General features: G+C 32.2%; 1 protein-coding gene across 1 annotated transcript; it reads right to left on the bottom strand.

The window, feature by feature from the left end:
* Positions 1-4,776: 4,776 nt before the first annotated feature.
* LOC147914812 (NKG2-A/NKG2-B type II integral membrane protein-like) lies at positions 4,777-17,357 on the bottom strand. The gene is made up of 6 exons (XM_087441985.1): positions 17,136-17,357; positions 16,634-16,759; positions 16,081-16,134; positions 15,382-15,533; positions 6,673-6,776; positions 4,777-6,438 (listed from the first exon to the last, which is right to left on the bottom strand). Exons 1-6 carry the CDS (start codon positions 17,320-17,322, stop codon positions 6,318-6,320), a joined length of 744 nt encoding a protein of 247 aa, XP_087298111.1. The 5' UTR covers positions 17,323-17,357; the 3' UTR covers positions 4,777-6,317.
* Between the last annotated feature and the right edge of the window lie 653 nt (positions 17,358-18,010).

The raw sequence follows: 18,010 nt of genomic DNA, 5'->3' as shown, positions 1-18,010 counted from the left end.
TTTGTGCCCTCTGTTCCTGCCTTCTTTGGGATTACTTGAATCTTTTGTAGAATTCCATTTTAATCAATATATTGGCTTCTAGGCTATCCCTGTTTACATTATAATTTCCATGGTTGTTCTAAAGATTATTGCATACATTCTCCACTTTTCACAGTCTGTTTAGAGTTAATCTTCTACAATGTAGGAAATTTTATATCATACAATTTGTCACCTCCCGTATCCGTAATGGTATACTTGTCATATGTATTACGTGTTATATGCATTGTAAACATTGGAAAACAATGTTATAATTTTTGCTTTAAATAGTCATGCATGCTGTAAAGAAATGAACAGAAGAGAGTCTTTCACATTTACACAGATATTTAAAATTTTTGATGCTCTTCTTACCTTCTCAAATACCCAATTTTCCATTTGGTATTATTACTGATAACCTGAAGAATTTTTTCCTTTAGCATTTCTTGTAATGCGGGACTGCTGGTGATGGACGTTCTCAGTAGTTTTTTGAAAATGTTTGAATTTACCTTCCTTTTTGAAGGATATCATTGATATGGAATTCTGAGTTGGTAGGTTTTACTTTTTTCTTGAGATGAAAATTCTATTTTCTTATTTTCATTATTTCTAATGAATTTCTGGGTTTATAACGTGTCATTATTCTCTGGGTGCTTTCAATATGTTCTCTTTATCTAATTCAGAAGTTTAACTATTATAAATATTTTAAATTCATGATTTAGTTTTTATTTATCTTGTTTGGGTTTTGCTGGGCTTTCTGAATCTAAGTTTGTGTTTTTCAACAAATTTGGTATCATTTCAGACATTATTTCTTCCAATATTTTTCTGGCAAAAGTTTCGTGCTCCTGCTTGTAAGATTTTAATTACATGTTTCAACTTTCGATGTTATCTCATTGGTCACTTTTTTAAAATGTGTTTTTGCTCTCTACTTCAGATAAGATTATTTCTGTTGATCTACGTTACAGTTAATTGACTCTTTGTCATGTCCGTTGTGCTATGAAACCAGTAAAGTGAATTTTTTATTTTATATATTCTACATTTTGTTGTAAATGTTTTGTTTTATACCATTTACAGGGATGTCTTACCTTTTTATTTATTGTGAGTACATTTTCTTATACATCCTTGAGAATTCTTTTCATACTGCTTTAAAAATATTTGTCTGATAATTTAAAAATCTTGTTCATCTTGGGAGTGGTCTTATTTGATTGTCATTTCTCCTGAGACAGGTCACATTTCTCTGGTTTTTTTAATATGTTACTTTAAATCTTGAATCTCCTAGGAGGACTCAGGGTTCACTGATATTTCTCTGAAGAGTGTTGATATTATTTTTTAGAAGGCAGTTAATTAGGGGCACTGGCACTGAAAACTGTTTCTTGGCTGGCAGCTCAGATATCATGTTAGTTCTCTAATTTATCCTCAGGTGGAATCTCTTTCACACAAGATTGTTTTGGTGGCAGCCTGAATTTGGGGCAGAGTTTATAGACTGAATTTATTATTCCCACTCTCTGGCTCTCTCTTTTCTGGGATTCCACCATCATGTCTAAGTGGCTATGGTTGTCTTCAATGCTATCCTCTGTTTTTTTGAGATAGGAAAGACTGCAAGGTTTTTGTTGGAGTTTTAGTCACATAAATGCAATTGAATTTGGTCTGCCTTCAGGCTAAAAATGGTACAAATAGGTAACTATCATTGTGCCATTTTCTTCATCCAGGTTTGAACTATTTTTGCAAAACTCTCTATGGTTTCCTACTTAATCTCCAGGGAGGGGTGTCTGTGTGTGTGTTTGCGTCGTCCAGCGTTTATAATTTTTATCGGTGGTAGGTTCCAGTAGGAGCTTACTTAGCCACACCAGAAGCAGAAGCCCAAATTCCTTTGGCTTCAAATGTCTTTTTACTTTAATTTGAAAGAGATCTGCAATTGTTTTACCTCTAGTATACTCAAGATCTCTATACTGCCTATTAAAATTGGAGGTACTTCCTCATTGCCGGCATTTTATTATTTGTATGTGTCTATACATCTTACTATTATAGTAATTCCATGATGCTATTGAATTTTATTCCAGAATCTGTGATAGGGAATTTTGGATAACATTGACATATGTAATTTGGAACAGAAGGTGAAATCGAACAGAAACATATAAACCTTGGATACAGAAAGACATTTGGTTCATTTCAGTAGTGCAAGGTTTTTATCCAGTTCAGAGCCTTAAGGGAGCAAAAGCTAAATGTTTACATGTTGTCTTAGGAGGAGCCACAAAGAAACAATGGTTGTAATTAAGGAAGGAGACCCATAAAGTGTAGGGCATAACACTGATTAAATGCTAATGTCTTATTTTATCCATAACTTTACACCCATTAATTACCAGAAAATAGAATTTTGAGGTCAGTAAATTTGGAACGCAAGATGGACATAAACCAGTCCTTCCTGCATTCTCTTTGAACTGGCTGTCTGTAAAGAACACATGTTCTACTCTGCTCCAACAGACAGTAAATGTTAAAGGGGCACCATTATCCTCTGAAATTAGTGCTGAAATGAGGACTGTTTAATTCTGGAGTCCAGAACACAAGGTCAATATGTTCCACACTGAAGGCACCTTCTCAGAAAGTTAGACACAAAGAAAACTACCATTTTGGTTTTTATATACCTGACTTCTCTCTGACTCTTTCTACTCTAAATTCACCTTAGTTTAACATCTGCAGATATTATTCCCTATATTTATATCAGGTGGTTCTTTAGGGCTATGACCTAAGCTCACTCTACCAAGTAATTCCCACGGCTTATTATGGACACATGTAAAAATTTAGGCATCTTTTCTGTGCAAGATTTAAATATGTCAAAAATAGTTTGGGAGACAATTGTGAGGCTTTCCTCATTAGAATGGAGTAAGCAGCTTCTCTATTACTTTTCTCCATTTTCAATGGTAAGAGATGCACATATGTGAATGGGATACTACAACTTTGGAAGGAAAAGGGGATTTCAGTCTCTTCTTCCCCCAGGAGTCTGTCACACTTTCATCTGGTCCCAAATCTAGGAGCTGTTAGAGGTTATCTTGCCAAAATTTGACAATTCCTTAAAAAGTTTCTTCAATTCCAAAAAAATAGCCTTTAAATATGCCAAAATAACACATTGGGGAGGAGACTGGGGCTCTTGACCAATAAGAAAAAAGATAGTTATGTAATTGGAGTTCAATAATAGGAATTCACGTTCAATAAAAAATTACTCCCGTTTGTTGTCCACATGTAACTTGTATTGAATTGTCATAGTCTTCTTTAAAATGCAAATATCTTTCACATATATGATTGAATTGGTTACACCAGATTATATTTTTGACACCCGACTAAAACTAATTTATGAAACAGTAGAGATTTGATAGGTGAAAGAAGGAAGACAAAGGTTTAGAGCTTGACGCTTCTTAGAAGTCAAACTTTACTGAATATTTGGGGAAGCAAAGTACAAAAAGATCACATATAACAAACACTTAATATGGTTAGGCTTTATTTTAAGGATCTTTAGGCATTACATTATTTATTCCTCAGAGCAGACTTATTAGGTGGCTACAATTATGGTCATGATGTCACAGGTGATAGAATGGAAGCATAAAGGGTTTAAATAAAAATGACTTTGATTTAGTGAATGCCTACGTGCCAGGAAGTACTTTTCAAAAAATCTTCAAATATTCTATGGATAAGATACTATTTCTATCATATTTTGCAGAAGAGGAAACTGAGCCAGAATGTTTATGTAATGAAGTCATAGGGTTAACAGGATGCTTGTAGTATTTACACTCAAATGACCTGGTGCTTAAATTTTGTGCCATACTGCTCACTTCCCATTTGTACATGGATCAAGGACCCTGGTGAAGGCATCTAGATGACGATCTTTACCACTATACAAACCACTTTACCAGAGTTTTTGGCACAGAGGAAACAAAAACTTAGATGGGAAGTCAAAAAGTACTAATATTTCTTTCAATTTTCCAATATTTTTCTTTTAAAAATGAACTTATCTCATGAAATATAATGAGAAAAATATTCCTATGGCTATGATGTAGATTAGATTAGTTTTCAGTGAATGTACATTTCCTCCCTCTGACCACTATGAGAAGAGTATACTTTGCACACAACCTATGATAGGTTTGGCCATGTGACTTCTTTTGACAATACAATGGGAGTGGGAAAGTGACAGCTTATGAGTTCTGAGCCCAGGCATTAAGAAGCACATTCTACTTGGCTCTCTGAGAGCTGATAATCTCTGCTTTACAAGGTCTTGTACCAACTAGCCCACTCTTCTTAGAATAAATGTATAAAAAGAGGTCTGAGCTGAATCTATTGTTTGGAGCCAAATCCATATATTCCTAGCCTACATCAACTGAAACCCAGGCAAACCACAAATGAGCGGATGAGAAATAAATGCTTGTTTTTAAATGTCAATACCATCTTGGATTTTTGTAACAGAATTTTAGCAATTTGTTACAGCTGCCATTTACATATTATATAAAATTAATTTAAATATTCACATATTTTCTCTATATGAATGTAAGGAATAATTATAGAGAATATAAAGGATATGTCTATGCTCAAAGAGATAAATAAATATGAAATCTTAATTTATTTTGCAAAAATAATCAAAGGTATGATCTATCACTCTTGTAACTGAATTATGGCAGATTTATTTCTGAATCATTGTCCAATTACTAAAGTTTATCTCAATTTGTTCAATAACTAGCTGTTTGACCACACAAATATTTTTATTGTTTCAAGTCATTTTGTTCATTATTTGACACTTTATTTGTTCCATCAAAGTATTTTCTAAGCATGGTAATAAACAATGACAGAAGTGGGAGCAACAGAAAATTTAATAAAAGAAATACCTTCCAAAATATTTGAAAACTAGTAGAGAAATATAAAAAGATATGTAAAACATATCAAATGTTTTAACCCAATGAAAATACCAATCTCCACCAGAAAAAGCCTCTAACCATTGATAATGCTGCCCTAAAACAGATTCAGAAGATACAAGTTGGTTCCATTCTCTGAGGAAGTGGGGCAGATCCAAATGACTCTTATACAGCAATGTTCTGGTTGTTGCATAGTAACCCTGAGTGCCAATTAACAATTTATTACTCTCAGCTCCAAATCTATCCTTCATTGCCCTGTTCTGAGATAGTGGAGCTAGATCTTATAAACTTTTCTCCCTTGTAGGCTCACATGATGTTTCGTCAGTAAAAGGCACTGGAGAGACACTGCAGGACAAGGGGCTCTTCTTCCTGGTTCATGGTGTTTTCTCTCCTTTGGCTGCTATGGTGCTGTTTCCAGCTGCATGATGCAGGAAGTCCTGTGGTATTCCCTCTCCAGCAAGTTTTGTGTCCAGTCCCAGTCATAGTTCCTTGCTCTCCAGCCTCTGCTTGCTGACACTCTGGTAGGGAGGTCTTCCTGCTTCCCAGTCACAGCCTGAGATCCATCCTCACCCACTGACTGAGGAACCACTCTGTCCCAGGGCCATCCAGTGAACACGACTGCCATGAAGCTGTCTGCACCCACACTGTCTTCCGTGATTTCTAAAACCCATCCTCAGGGAGTAGACCTGGCTACATAGTGATTCCTTCTTTGGGTACTCTCCTTTAACCCTACGGTAGACTTGTAATTTTATTTTATCCCCTCTTAGTAGGCTATTCTCTACAAATAGTTAACAATTCTTTGTATCAAACTTCCCCTGGTTTCTGTCTCCTGACTCGACTCTGTCTTATACACCTTGCCCCCTGAGATTGTTAAGTCCTCATTTTCAATACTTTCAAAGATAGGACAAAAAAAACTAATTTGAAAATATGAATGGAATTATTCAACTTACTGAGGATAGAAATAACAGTTCTAGATATTGTTATTTGCAATTTATACATGATTTATTTTAATAAATAGCATGAGATTAAGAAATGTATAATATGTACCTGGGTATATATTTTAAAAATTAATAAAGATAAAGAATTAAAAATAATTCTACAACACCAAGAGTGAAGCCTCAGGCAAACTATGGACTTTAGGTGATTGTGCTGCATTAATGTGGATTCATCCTAGGTAACAAATGTCCATTCTGGTGAGTCATGTTGATAATGAGGGAGGCTATGCATGTGTGGGGACTGGGGGTATATAGACATATTTGTAACTTTCTCTTTATTCTGTTGTGAACCTAAAACTGCTCCAAAAAATAATACCTTGAAAAATTAACTCTAAGAAAATAATTTATGGCTTTGGAGGAAACTACAAATATGTTCTTTATAGATGGTGAGAGTAGCCTTATATCAAATTTAGGTAAGCTAAAATGCTGAGTGCTTACAAACATATATTTTTTTTTCCAAACAAGATGCAGGAGAAAGTGTATTTTTTCGAAAATTAAAAAATGCACAATTTTTGTCCCTTTCTGATGATATTGAGAACCTGAAATACAGAGAATAATATATCATTAATATTGGTAATATATAACTTCATATTTTGATGAATAAACAATGTATTTAGACTAGCGGTTATTTACCTAAATCTGAATATTTCCCATATATTTTTCTACGGAAACACTTAAATAAATGTGTTTATATATTGTTCATCTATTTCTTTTTTTCTTTCTAAGATTACTTCCTTCAAGGCATAAAATATAAAAATTCTCAAGAAACTTACAGTTTAGACGAGAAAGTTGAGCCGTTTGGCCACATCCATAAATCACTATTGGTTCTATGGGAGACTCTAGTCCATGAGAAAACATTTAAGAAGTTCAAAAAATTCTATGAGAAACAAAATTTGATGAGAAGCCACAAAAGAGCTTTTATACTAATTTGAATTTTGTAATAACAAAGTTAATTCTTTTTCATTTATACAGTCTTTCAATTTATAATATAATGTTACACAATGGACATATCAGGAAAATGTATTAGTATGACTAAGTGCAGAGGATAAACTGACAAAGACACAATTTCAGGGCTCTGAGAATTGATCAAAGATTAATAATAATTTGTGAAGTATTTATTATTGGAAAAACTGTTAGAGATTCAAGTAAGAGTGAAGCAAATTTGTAGTCTTCTTGCCTAGGACTACTCCCATGCCTGCTCTCTTCTCCAACCCAGCTCACTGAGCAAGAAGAATTGTAGTTTTTACAGTTTCAGTAAGAATGAAAACAATTAGTGGTGCTGTCACCACAGAGGCAGACTTGATTAGCAGAGGGGAATGGGTCACTAAATAGCCCACTACTTTTCAGCTCAAAGTGCTGAATTTGCTGAGTAATGAATGAGGGAAACTCATACTTTTTCTTGTCCAAGGTTGTGATCTCCTTTGTGTCACACGCAGTGCCAACTATAAATATAATGAGAAGGTACTAAAATTGAGAGTACAATAGAAGAGATGACATAAGCTCTACGCATTCTTGCATAATGCAAAAATGTGTACATGTGTAGAAGAGATCAAGATGATCCAGTAAAAAGTAAAAACCAAGTAGACTTGAGAACTGATTGCAAAGTTATGAGCACTCCCCAAAACACACACAGATACCCACACACACATCAATTGGCAGAGCGTGGAAGCCAAACTGACTCGTGATATTTCAATATAGCCTTTTGAAAAATCATTGCTTGGCAACTAAGCTATTCAATCACAAGGGCAATCCCTAGGAAGCCTGGCTAAAAAGTAGAAATAAACAATAAGAATTGGAAAAAAACTGAGCAGAAATATCACAGGCACACATTAGAGAAGAAGGAGCTGCAGTAAAAGTTTATGCAAGTTACAAAAAGTAATAAATCTAAGAAAAAATAGAATCTATGTTTACTATAGTATATTATCAAAAATGTCTCCTTAAAAAAATGTAAAACATGCAAAGAAACTGAATATTGTCTGTCATAATCAAGGAGAAAAATCAGATAATAAAATCTTTTATTGGGATAAGATGTTAGATTTATTAGACAAAATATTTAAAATAATTTTTATAAATATATGGAAATTATATAGAAAACTAAATAAAAATATGGTGGCAGTGACAAAACAAGTAGTAAATATCACTAGGGAAATAAAAGCTATATGAATGAAACAAATAGAAATTCTGAGTTGAAAAATACACTACCTGAAATGAAAAATTTACTAAGTTGATTCTACAGAAAATTTGAGATGCAGAAAAAAGAGTTGATGAAATTGGAGATGGAGTAATAGAAATCATTTATCCCAGAGGATGATAGGGAAAAATTAACACAGTTCACAGACCTTTGAATCAGTATCAAGAAAACCAATATAGATGAAACATAGTCTGAGAAGAAGACAGACAGAAAGGGACAGAAAAGCTATTCTAAGACTCAATGAATGAACAACTTTTTAATTTTGATTTTAAAAATATTTATAGACCCAAGGAGCTCAGCAAATACTAATAGACTCAGCACATTGAAATCCACATCTGAAAACGTCATAACCAAAGGACTGAAGAACTTTCAAAGACAAAAACAAAAATAATTTTGATAGAACAAGAAGAAGTATTAGGTCATTATCAAGTCAGCGTGAAAATCAGGGAATGGGTGAGATATCTCTCACCTCCAACAGCACTTAAGCTGCATTACCTCACACAGAATCCACGTTTTTCTGAAATCTGTTCCAGATTGGAGGAGGATGACATTAGCAAAATGGAGGAATAGGAAGCCTCAGCCCCTCATTCCTCTATGGAAACAACTTAACAAATATCGAGAAATGAACCCATGGAAATTTGGTCTAATGATTTTTGACAAGGGTATCAAGACTCTTCAATGGGGAAAGGACAGTATCTTTCATAAATGGTGCTGGGAAAACTGGCTATTCAAAGGCAAAAGAATGAAGTTGGAAGCTTATGTTACCCCATACATAAATGTTAACTCAAAATGGATTAAAGATCTAAACATAAGACCTGAAACTCCTAGAAGAAAACATGGGGAGAAAACTAATGACGTTGTATTTGGCAATGATTTCTTGGCAAAAGCAAAAATAGACAAATGGGATTACACCAAACTAAAACCTTATGTGCCTTGAGGGACACAAACAAGAATGAAAAGCCAAGGTACAGAATAGGAGAAAATATTTGCAAATCATATCTGAAATGGGTTAATATCAAAAATATATAAAGAGCTCCTACAATTCAACAACAAAAAATAAATAATCCAATTAAGAAACGGACAAAGGAATTGAATAGATACTTTTTCAAAGAAGATATGCAAATGGAAAACAAGCATACAAGATGCTCAATATCATTAATTATTAGAGTTATGAAAATCAAAACCACAATGATATATCACCTTATACCCATTAGGATGGCTACTATTAAAAAAAAAAACAACAAAATAACAAGCATTGATGAGAATGTGGAGGAAAAGGAATCCTTGTATACTGTTGGTGGGAATGTAAATTGGTCAGCCATCATAGAAAACAGTATGGAGTTTTCTCAAAAAGTTAAAAATAGAATTACCATATGAATCAGCAATCTTACATGTGGAAATATATCCAAATGAATTGAAAGCAAGATCTTGAAGAGATATTTGTACACCCATGTTCATTGCAGTCAAGAATGTTCAATGTTCAAGATAGCCAAGCAGTGAATGCAACCTAAATGTCCATTAATAGATGAATGGATAAACAAAATGTGATATACACATACAATGTAAGATTATTCAGTCTTCAAAAGGAAGGAAATCCTGTCACATGCTACAACATGGATGAAACTCCAGGTCATTATGCTAAGGGAAATAAGCCAGTCACTGAGAAAAGTGTGTAATTCCAGTTGTATGAGGTTTCTAAAATAGTACTACTCATAAAAACAGAAGGTAGAATGGCAATTGCTAAGGGTTGGGAGGTTGGGGGGACAAGGAGATTTATTGTTCAATGGGCATAGAGTTGCAGTTTTAGATGGTGACAAAGTTCTAGACATCTGTTCCACAACAATGTGAATATATTCAACAATATTAAACTGTACATTTGATCACTTCGTAGTGTAAACAATGTCAAATATAATGTTTTACAGTTGAAACACATAAAAAAGATACTCAACTAAAACAAATTGGTTAAGATGCATGATATAGTTAAAAAGTAATGAATAAGATGTAAGATATTGTATGATTCTTGTATGACTTTCTGGAAAGGCAAAACCATGGAGACAGTAAAAAGTCAGTGGTTGCCAAAATTTAGCAAGGAGGAAAGGATTAATAGAGAGACCATGGAAGATTTTTAGGACAGTAAAATTATTCTGTATAATTCTACAATGGCAGATACATGTCATTATACATTTGTCCAAATTCATAAAATGTACAACACCAAAAGTAAACCTTAATGCAAACTATGGTTTTGGATGATAATGATGTGTCATTGCAGGTTCATCACCTGTAACAAATGTACCACTCTGATGGGAGATATTGATAATGGGAGAGACTATGTATGTGTTGTCCCTGAGGGTGTATAGGAAATCTCTGTACCTGTCCCAATTTTGTTTTGTAAACCTAAGAATGCTCTCAGGAAATAAAGTCTATTGTTAAAAAAAGTGAGTAATGTGGTAAATTTTATGTTATGTGTTTTTGAAATCAGTAGTGGGAAAACTGCTAATTATATATAAGAAAATAATAACATGATTATTAGGTGAGTTCTCATCAAAATTGAAGAATAAAAGGCAGGGAATTACATGTCCAAAGAACTAAAAATACTGAATAAAAAAAAAAAAAAAACTCCTTGAAACAAGAATTCTAAATTCAGCAAAACAGTCCTTCAAAAAAAGAAGGAACAATAAGATCTTACACCACACAAAAACACTGAGAGAATTTATTAACAGAACTGCCTTCCAAAATATTCTTTGGCTAAAAATAAATGACACTAGATGGTAACTCACATCGACAAGAAGGAATGAAGAACACAGAAATGGCAAATATACTGGTAAATAAGAGTCTTTGTGTATATGTGCTCTTCTCTTAATTTTTTAAAAAATAAGATTATTTAAAGCAATAATTATAACACTCTATGGTTAAGGCGATCTCATATATGGGTGAAACCCTGTATTGCTAAGTCGGCACCTTGGGGGAGGAAAGAAAACTGTATTTTTTAGCATTTGTTGATTTCTCTGGTGCAAGGACACCTAGAATAGCTCATTTCAAGTCACAAATGTGAAATCATGAATGCAGTGCTGGAAAGGATGTGCTTAATTGGTGTTCACAAACCAGTGCTAGCTGTCTTCAGTACAAGTAATTGTAGAAGTGATATTCAGACCACAAAGGAGGGGGAGAGGAAGTGGAGCTATGATGGTGTTTCTATATTTTACTGGAATTTAGTAAGAATTAAATTCAAGTAGATAGTAATCAGTTAAAGAAAGATTTGTAATATTTACAACTACAAAAAACAGTTTAAAAAATACAGCCAAACCATCAACAGAGGAATTAAAATGGAAGACTAAGATAACGTGTGTTTAACACAAAATATGTCAGGAAAGATGGAAGAAAAGATCAAAAGACATAGACACAGAACAAATAGCAAACGAGAAAGCTAAATCCGACTGTATCAGTTATTACATTAAATGTGAATGAATAAACATTCCAATCAAAAAATAGAAGTTGTCGTACTGAATAAAAAAGTAACATCCATCTATATGCTCTCTACAGACACTTTAGATTTAGAAGGAAGATAGGTGAAAGTAAAAAGATGGAAAAAGATACACCCTATAGATAGCATCCATAGTGAGCAGAAGTGGCTATTGTAATATCAGACAAAATAGCTGTCAAAATAACAAATATTAACAGAAAAAAAAGAAACATTTTAAAATGTTAAAGCTGTTAGTACAAGAGGAAGGTAAAACAATTTAAGCATATATTCACCTAGCAACAGAACCCTGAAGTACATGAAGTGAACTATCCGAACTAAAAGGAGAAATAAAATATCAATAATTGTTGTTGGGGATTTAAATCCTCTTCCCTTGGTATTTGATAGAACAGCTAGTCAGAAAATCAGTAAGACTATGGAAGACTGTAAAAACACTATGAACCACCTTGATATAACTGGCATTTATAGGAAGTATTCTAGTTCATAAATAGGTATCAACAATTTTAAAAGATTGAAATAATTCAAAGTATATTCTCTGAAGACAAAGCAATAAATTGGAAATTCACAAATGAAAGAATTATGGGAAATTCCGACACATTTGTAAAGTAATACACTTTTGGAAAACTTATATTTCAAAGATGAAAGCCAAAGCAAAATTAGAAAATGCCTTATAATAAATGAGAAATTGTAAAAAATTTTAGGGTGTACCAAAGTAGTGCTTAGAGCAAATTCATATCTTTGTCATATTTTCAAAAGGAAGAATGTTCTACAATGAATGATCTGAGCAGCTTCCCTCTCAAGAAACTATAAAAACAAGACTCAAAGTTATAGAAGGAAGAAATGATAAACATATATTTAGTTGAAAGTTTATGCTGAAATCTGTATAGCAGAATAACTCGTGGCAGCCCCAAATGGAGCACTACCCAAATATCCATGAGCCTCAGCAATAGAATAGATAAATACGTTGTAGTATAATCAGATAATGGAACAGCAAGGAGCTATTGACCATTTACAACTTCCTACAACAATATGGATGAATCTCACAAGTTGAGCTTTACCTGAAAAAGCCAAAAATAAAGAATACATACTGTATGATTCCATTTCTATAAAGTATTTCTTAATGCAGAAAAGAATACGAGAGGGTCATTTCGTAGTGCAGGTAAATTTCAATTTCTCATTCTGGTGATGGTTACCCTTGATGAAAATTCTGTAAGCTGTTGAGTAGAGTATGTGCATCCATCTATGTGTATATTAGACCTCAATAAAATTATCATAATATTATGAAAATATGAAAATATATTTTAAAATAGGCATAAAGTGGAAGACATTCTAACAAATAAGACTTGTGAAAACTAAAACAAAAAGAAATACAAATACTAGAATTGTCTTACAACTTCTATTAGAATTTTATCAGTAATTCAAAAAACTTTCCACACTTAGTTGCAGATCATTTTGATGTTGATATAAGCAATATATACAAAAATAATATAATGCCAATCTTATAAAATCTCTTGTAGTGTAGAAGAAAGAGAAAACACTTGCCACAAGATGAATGAGGCTAATAAAATATGTTATGTGTATTTTTGATGAGAATATCATAAAAAGTGAAATTACATGTCAATGGCAATCATAAATAGATATAAAGATTTCAGTGATTATAAAAACAATGGAATATGAGTAAAGTAGATTTAGTGAAGCAATTCTGTGTTGGATTTACATTTCAAACTCCAAAATATTAATCCATCACATTAACCAAGTAAACAAGATAAAATGAAGTGATCACTCTGATGCAGAAGGCATTGATAAAATTAAGATTCATGCTTGTAAAAAAAAAAATAAAGCAAAACAATCTTCAAAAGATAGAAATAATTAGGAAACATCCATACAAAGTCCTAGAACAGAAAAGACAACTTTGAAAAAGAGCTAATGTAACTAATATAAATTTACGGTAAAAAAAAAAGAGTGCTTAAATTATAGATTTGGCATGAAAATTGATAACTAGGTCAATGAAACAGATTAAAAAGTGCAAAACTATACCCACACATATATGGAATACAGATTTCAACAAAGATGCTGACTGATTAAGTGGAGAAAGTATAGTCTTGTCAAGAAATGTTGTGGAAAGAATTGGCTATCATATGCAAAATAATACTAATATAATAATAGTTATTATTTTATCCATACCTTACACTATGTACAAAAATAAGCTCAAAATTGCTCACAAACCTAAGTTTAAACTAGAAAACTTCAAGAAGATAAATTATCTATATAAAGGAGATTAGAGCATATATATGTGTATATATAACTTTATATATACACATATATTTACGTATATATATATAAAGTTATTTATGGAGAAAAGATCACCTTTGCTCTAAATAATGCTTCATGATTTAGATAATGATGTAGAAAAGTATAAACTTCACTTCCACCTCCCAGCATCACAAAAAATAAATTCTCGGTGGATTATAGACCTAAATGTAAAAGTTTAAAAATAAAAAGATATAACTTAGAAAGTAATGTAGATTATCTTCATGACTTTTGACTAATTGCTGAAATAGGTCCAAAATAATCATTCACACTCAAAATGATAAATTGGACTCTGATAATATGAATAACTTCTGGTCCTTAGATGACTCCAATATGAGAGTAAAAATGTAAGTCAGAGTCAAAACACCAATTTGCGGCTTATAAAATCCTAAATGGTCTCATATGCAAAAAGGAGCAACAACTTCTAGGAAGGAGAAAGACAGACACCACATAGGAGAAATGGGCAAGAGACACAAACAGTCGTTTCTCATTCTCACAAAAAAGAATATTCTAATGATTAAGAGCTCAGAAAAATGTGTTCAATCTAATAGTAATCAGGAAAATGTCTACTAATGTAATAATGATACTGTTATACAACAATCAGAATTATTAAAAATTCCTGATAGCACTAAGTATTGGTTCAAGGTACTATTCATTAAACTGTGTATTTACACAATAAACTAAAAAAAGGTTATGATAATATAATAAATTTGACATACACTTATATTTATGACCTTGCAATTTCATTCTGATGCACAGAAGACAGTATACTATAATTATACAGAAATACAATTATAATATAATTACATTTATAAATTATTATTATATTGTTATAAATACAATATTTATATTGTATAGAAATAAATTATTAAATAGGATATATTTATATATATTATGATTTTACCAAAATTTCATAATCATATAATACAGAAGTGAAACTTAACAAACTACAGATAAATGTAATAATATAAAAATATCATAGGGAGTAAAAGACATAAAAATGTACACTGAATGTTCCATTTACATAAAGTTTAAAAATAAGCAAAGATAATTTATAATATTAAATATGAAAAATCAGAATATCGGTTAAGTGAGGAGGCAGGAGAAGCGATGAGAGTACACTCAGGGGCGGGCTGCTGTGGGTCTGAAACTTCTATTTCATGACGTGATTTGTAATTGCATCTGTTTTTTCACTTGCAATCAACCTGCACAAACGTGTTATGTTCAGTTTCCTTGATGTATGGTAAAATTAAACAGGCAAGTTTATTTTAGAAAAGAAAAAGCATTTATAGAAAGATGGTTTTCTCTGAAAAGCAAGAACTGGAAATTATCAAATGTGCATTAGTGATATAAAAATATAAATAAAATATTATAAAATCAAACAGTGGAACAGTAAGAGACTTTAAAATAAAGACTACAAATATGTACAAAAATATGGATGATTTTCACAAATATTGACTGAAATAGCTTTTAATAAAATGTTGGAAACATTTAAAATCTTACCAGTTCTTCTTCATTATCTATGTAAAGCAGGTTAGAGTTCTTAGAAGCACAGGCCATCAAACTCTCATTCCATGTTTTTCTCTCAGTACTAATGTAATAGCAGTTGTTGGAATATGTTAACCACTCCTTTGGACAATGACCACAATGATATGCTGAAGAAAGATTATGAATTGTTATCCAAAAACAATTCGAATTTTAAAAAATGAAAATTAACCTACATATTTGCATAGGTAGAAACATGTGTACATAACACATCTATGCGCCCTCACAAGCTGCTACGTATAAAACAAAACACACACACACACATACACACACACACACACGTACAGAGAAGAGTCAGCCTCTCAACCCCTAATTTATATGCTCATATAAAGAGACACACAAACAAAAATATTCACTCTATATTGTCTTGAAACTCAACGAACAAAACCACTTTTTTTAGAATAGAAAAATTATTTATCTCACATCAGTAGAAAATTTGGGCCAATTAGCAACAATGGGTATGGTGATTTTAAATGAATTTCCTTCATATTGCTGCACAAAAAGGAAGACTGTGTGATAAGTATTATATGTGAATATGTATTACCCGATTTTGTAATTCATTGTCCTCCAAAAAGTCTATTATCATTTTTAACTAGCCTAAGATATAGACAATGTAAAAAGTATACTAATATCGGAACTTTGAAAATCATTATATACCTTTCTGTTTCCTTGTTACCAGGGATGAATTGTTCCACTCCAGGATTAGAGCAGCTAGAAAAATCAAGTAATTTTTATACAAAATAATATTGATCTAAATAAAAATAATTTTAGTTTCTTACTTTGAAATTTTGCATATTGTTTAGAATTAGAATAATCTGGAAAAATATGATTTTACCAAAAATATAATAAAGTAGTGAGTTTTGGGGGAAAAATATTTCAAAGCCTAAAGAACCAAACGTCACAATGTCTTACAGTATTTGGTTTAACCAATCTCAAAAATTAATTTGTATTCCTCAACAAGGTCTGTCAGTCTCCTAAAGCAAGTCTTTGAGTTATGAAATCAGGATATATGTGTATATATATATATAAAATATTATCTACAATCATTCTGTTATTTATACTTTTTTTAAATTCAGAATAAGCACTTCACAATTAGTCTAAATGCATACATTAAAATGAGAGTTCTATTCCATAATATTAGAAATGTATAGAGGCACTGATATTCATTAAAATTAAAAGTTCCCTTATAATCTTTCAAAAATTTACTTACAGGGAATAACAGCTGTCATTGTTACCACAGCGGACAGCAGAACAAGGCAGATTATTCCCAGAATCCCAGCAACGAGCTTCCATGTAGATGACGGTAAATCTGCAGGGAAACAGAGAAATGGAAACACTGAGAAAGGGAGATGGAGACAATTGTTTAGACAGTTTACACATAAGAGAACCCACATGCACAGTGGAATCATATACATAAACTAGGGCACCCAAACCCACATCTATCATTGTAACCTTTCTCTGAGAATATACTATTGCATTTTAAGTAAATATAATGCTCTCTGAGTTGTTGGTCCAAGTCTACAAATTTTAATAATGCCTGAATAAAATTAGTCCTCAGATTTCATGTTAGAATACCATATTCCAACTTCAAGCTCTGATCTTCACAAATGAAAAATAGGTGAGATTATTCCTTACTCTTTCCCCACACCTCTGTGCCTCAGCTGCACATCCTAGAACAGTGATACTGTTTGTGTGTCTATTAAATGTTTTACCTTTGCTGTGGTGGTGCCTGTCATTCCCTTGAAGATCCTGAGAGGCATTTGGAAGGTTTAATTCAGCACAGGTTATTTCCTCCTCAATTACTGAAATGGAGCTTTTAGTGCCCTTAGGTTTCATTTGCTGTTTCTTTGAGTCCTTAACCAGATTCAGCTCTGCATAGGTTACCCTTTGATTATTCATCTCTGCAGCTGAGTGATGTCAAGGACTGTGCTCTATGAAAACTGTAGAGTGTTTAATAGATGGTTTATATAACAACAAGATGCCTAGTACTGTCGAATGGGTGGAGTTGAGGTGAGTAATAGTACTCATTTTGCAGTTGAACAATGTAAAAGTGTGGTTCTAATTTTCTTACAGCTTTAAACATGTTTCATGATGGAATAAGTAGTTTTTGAAATGATTTCCTATGTTTGACACAAGATTATTGGTTAGAGAAATGTAAAGCGATAAATTAGTGAGGAATAAAGGAGTTCATAAAGAATAATGTCTTTATAAATTTAGTCAGATTCCACAGAAACATTTTAACACTATTAGAATAACTGGGTTCAAATTAAAATGCCATATTGGAAAAAAATGGTGCACCAAGTTTTATGACAATTTTAAAATCCATTCATGGTTGAAAATGAGTGTTCTCAAGTTGGGGGAATAGTAGTGTTAGCATTTATAGTAATTTCCTACGCTAAATTAGTTTGATTTAGAAACTTACATTCGCTTATTAAAGGGGATGAAGTATTATCAAATGATCATTTACTTTGACTGGTTGTGGAGATCTGAAAAATCATTAAAGATTTAAAGAAATATTTTTATGTTGAAAAGTCTTATATGACACACTAAACTTATTCAAAACCTAATAAATAATGAAAACAAAACA

The sequence above is a fragment of the Ceratotherium simum genome, chromosome 17 (genome assembly GCF_057802395.1).
Source record: "Ceratotherium simum simum isolate JZ-2026a chromosome 17, ASM5780239v1, whole genome shotgun sequence".
Classification (NCBI taxonomy): domain Eukaryota; kingdom Metazoa; phylum Chordata; class Mammalia; order Perissodactyla; family Rhinocerotidae; genus Ceratotherium; species Ceratotherium simum.
This window is presented reverse-complemented; position numbering and strand designations above follow the sequence as displayed.

What these genes read in the sequence shown, in the direction of transcription:
- LOC147914812 (XM_087441985.1), bottom strand. Translation starts at nt 17,322, where the DNA reads ATGAATAATCAAAGGGTAACCTATGCAGAGCTGAATCTGGTTAAGGAC. An exon ending in AATGACAGCTGTTATTCCCT is followed by an intron (nt 16,135 to 16,633) that starts GTAAGTAAATTT and finishes TGATTTTTCTAG; the next exon opens with CTGCTCTAATCCTGGAGTGG. An exon ending in GGTAACAAGGAAACAGAAAG is followed by an intron (nt 15,534 to 16,080) that starts GTATATAATGAT and finishes ATCTTTCTTCAG; the next exon opens with CATATCATTGTGGTCATTGT.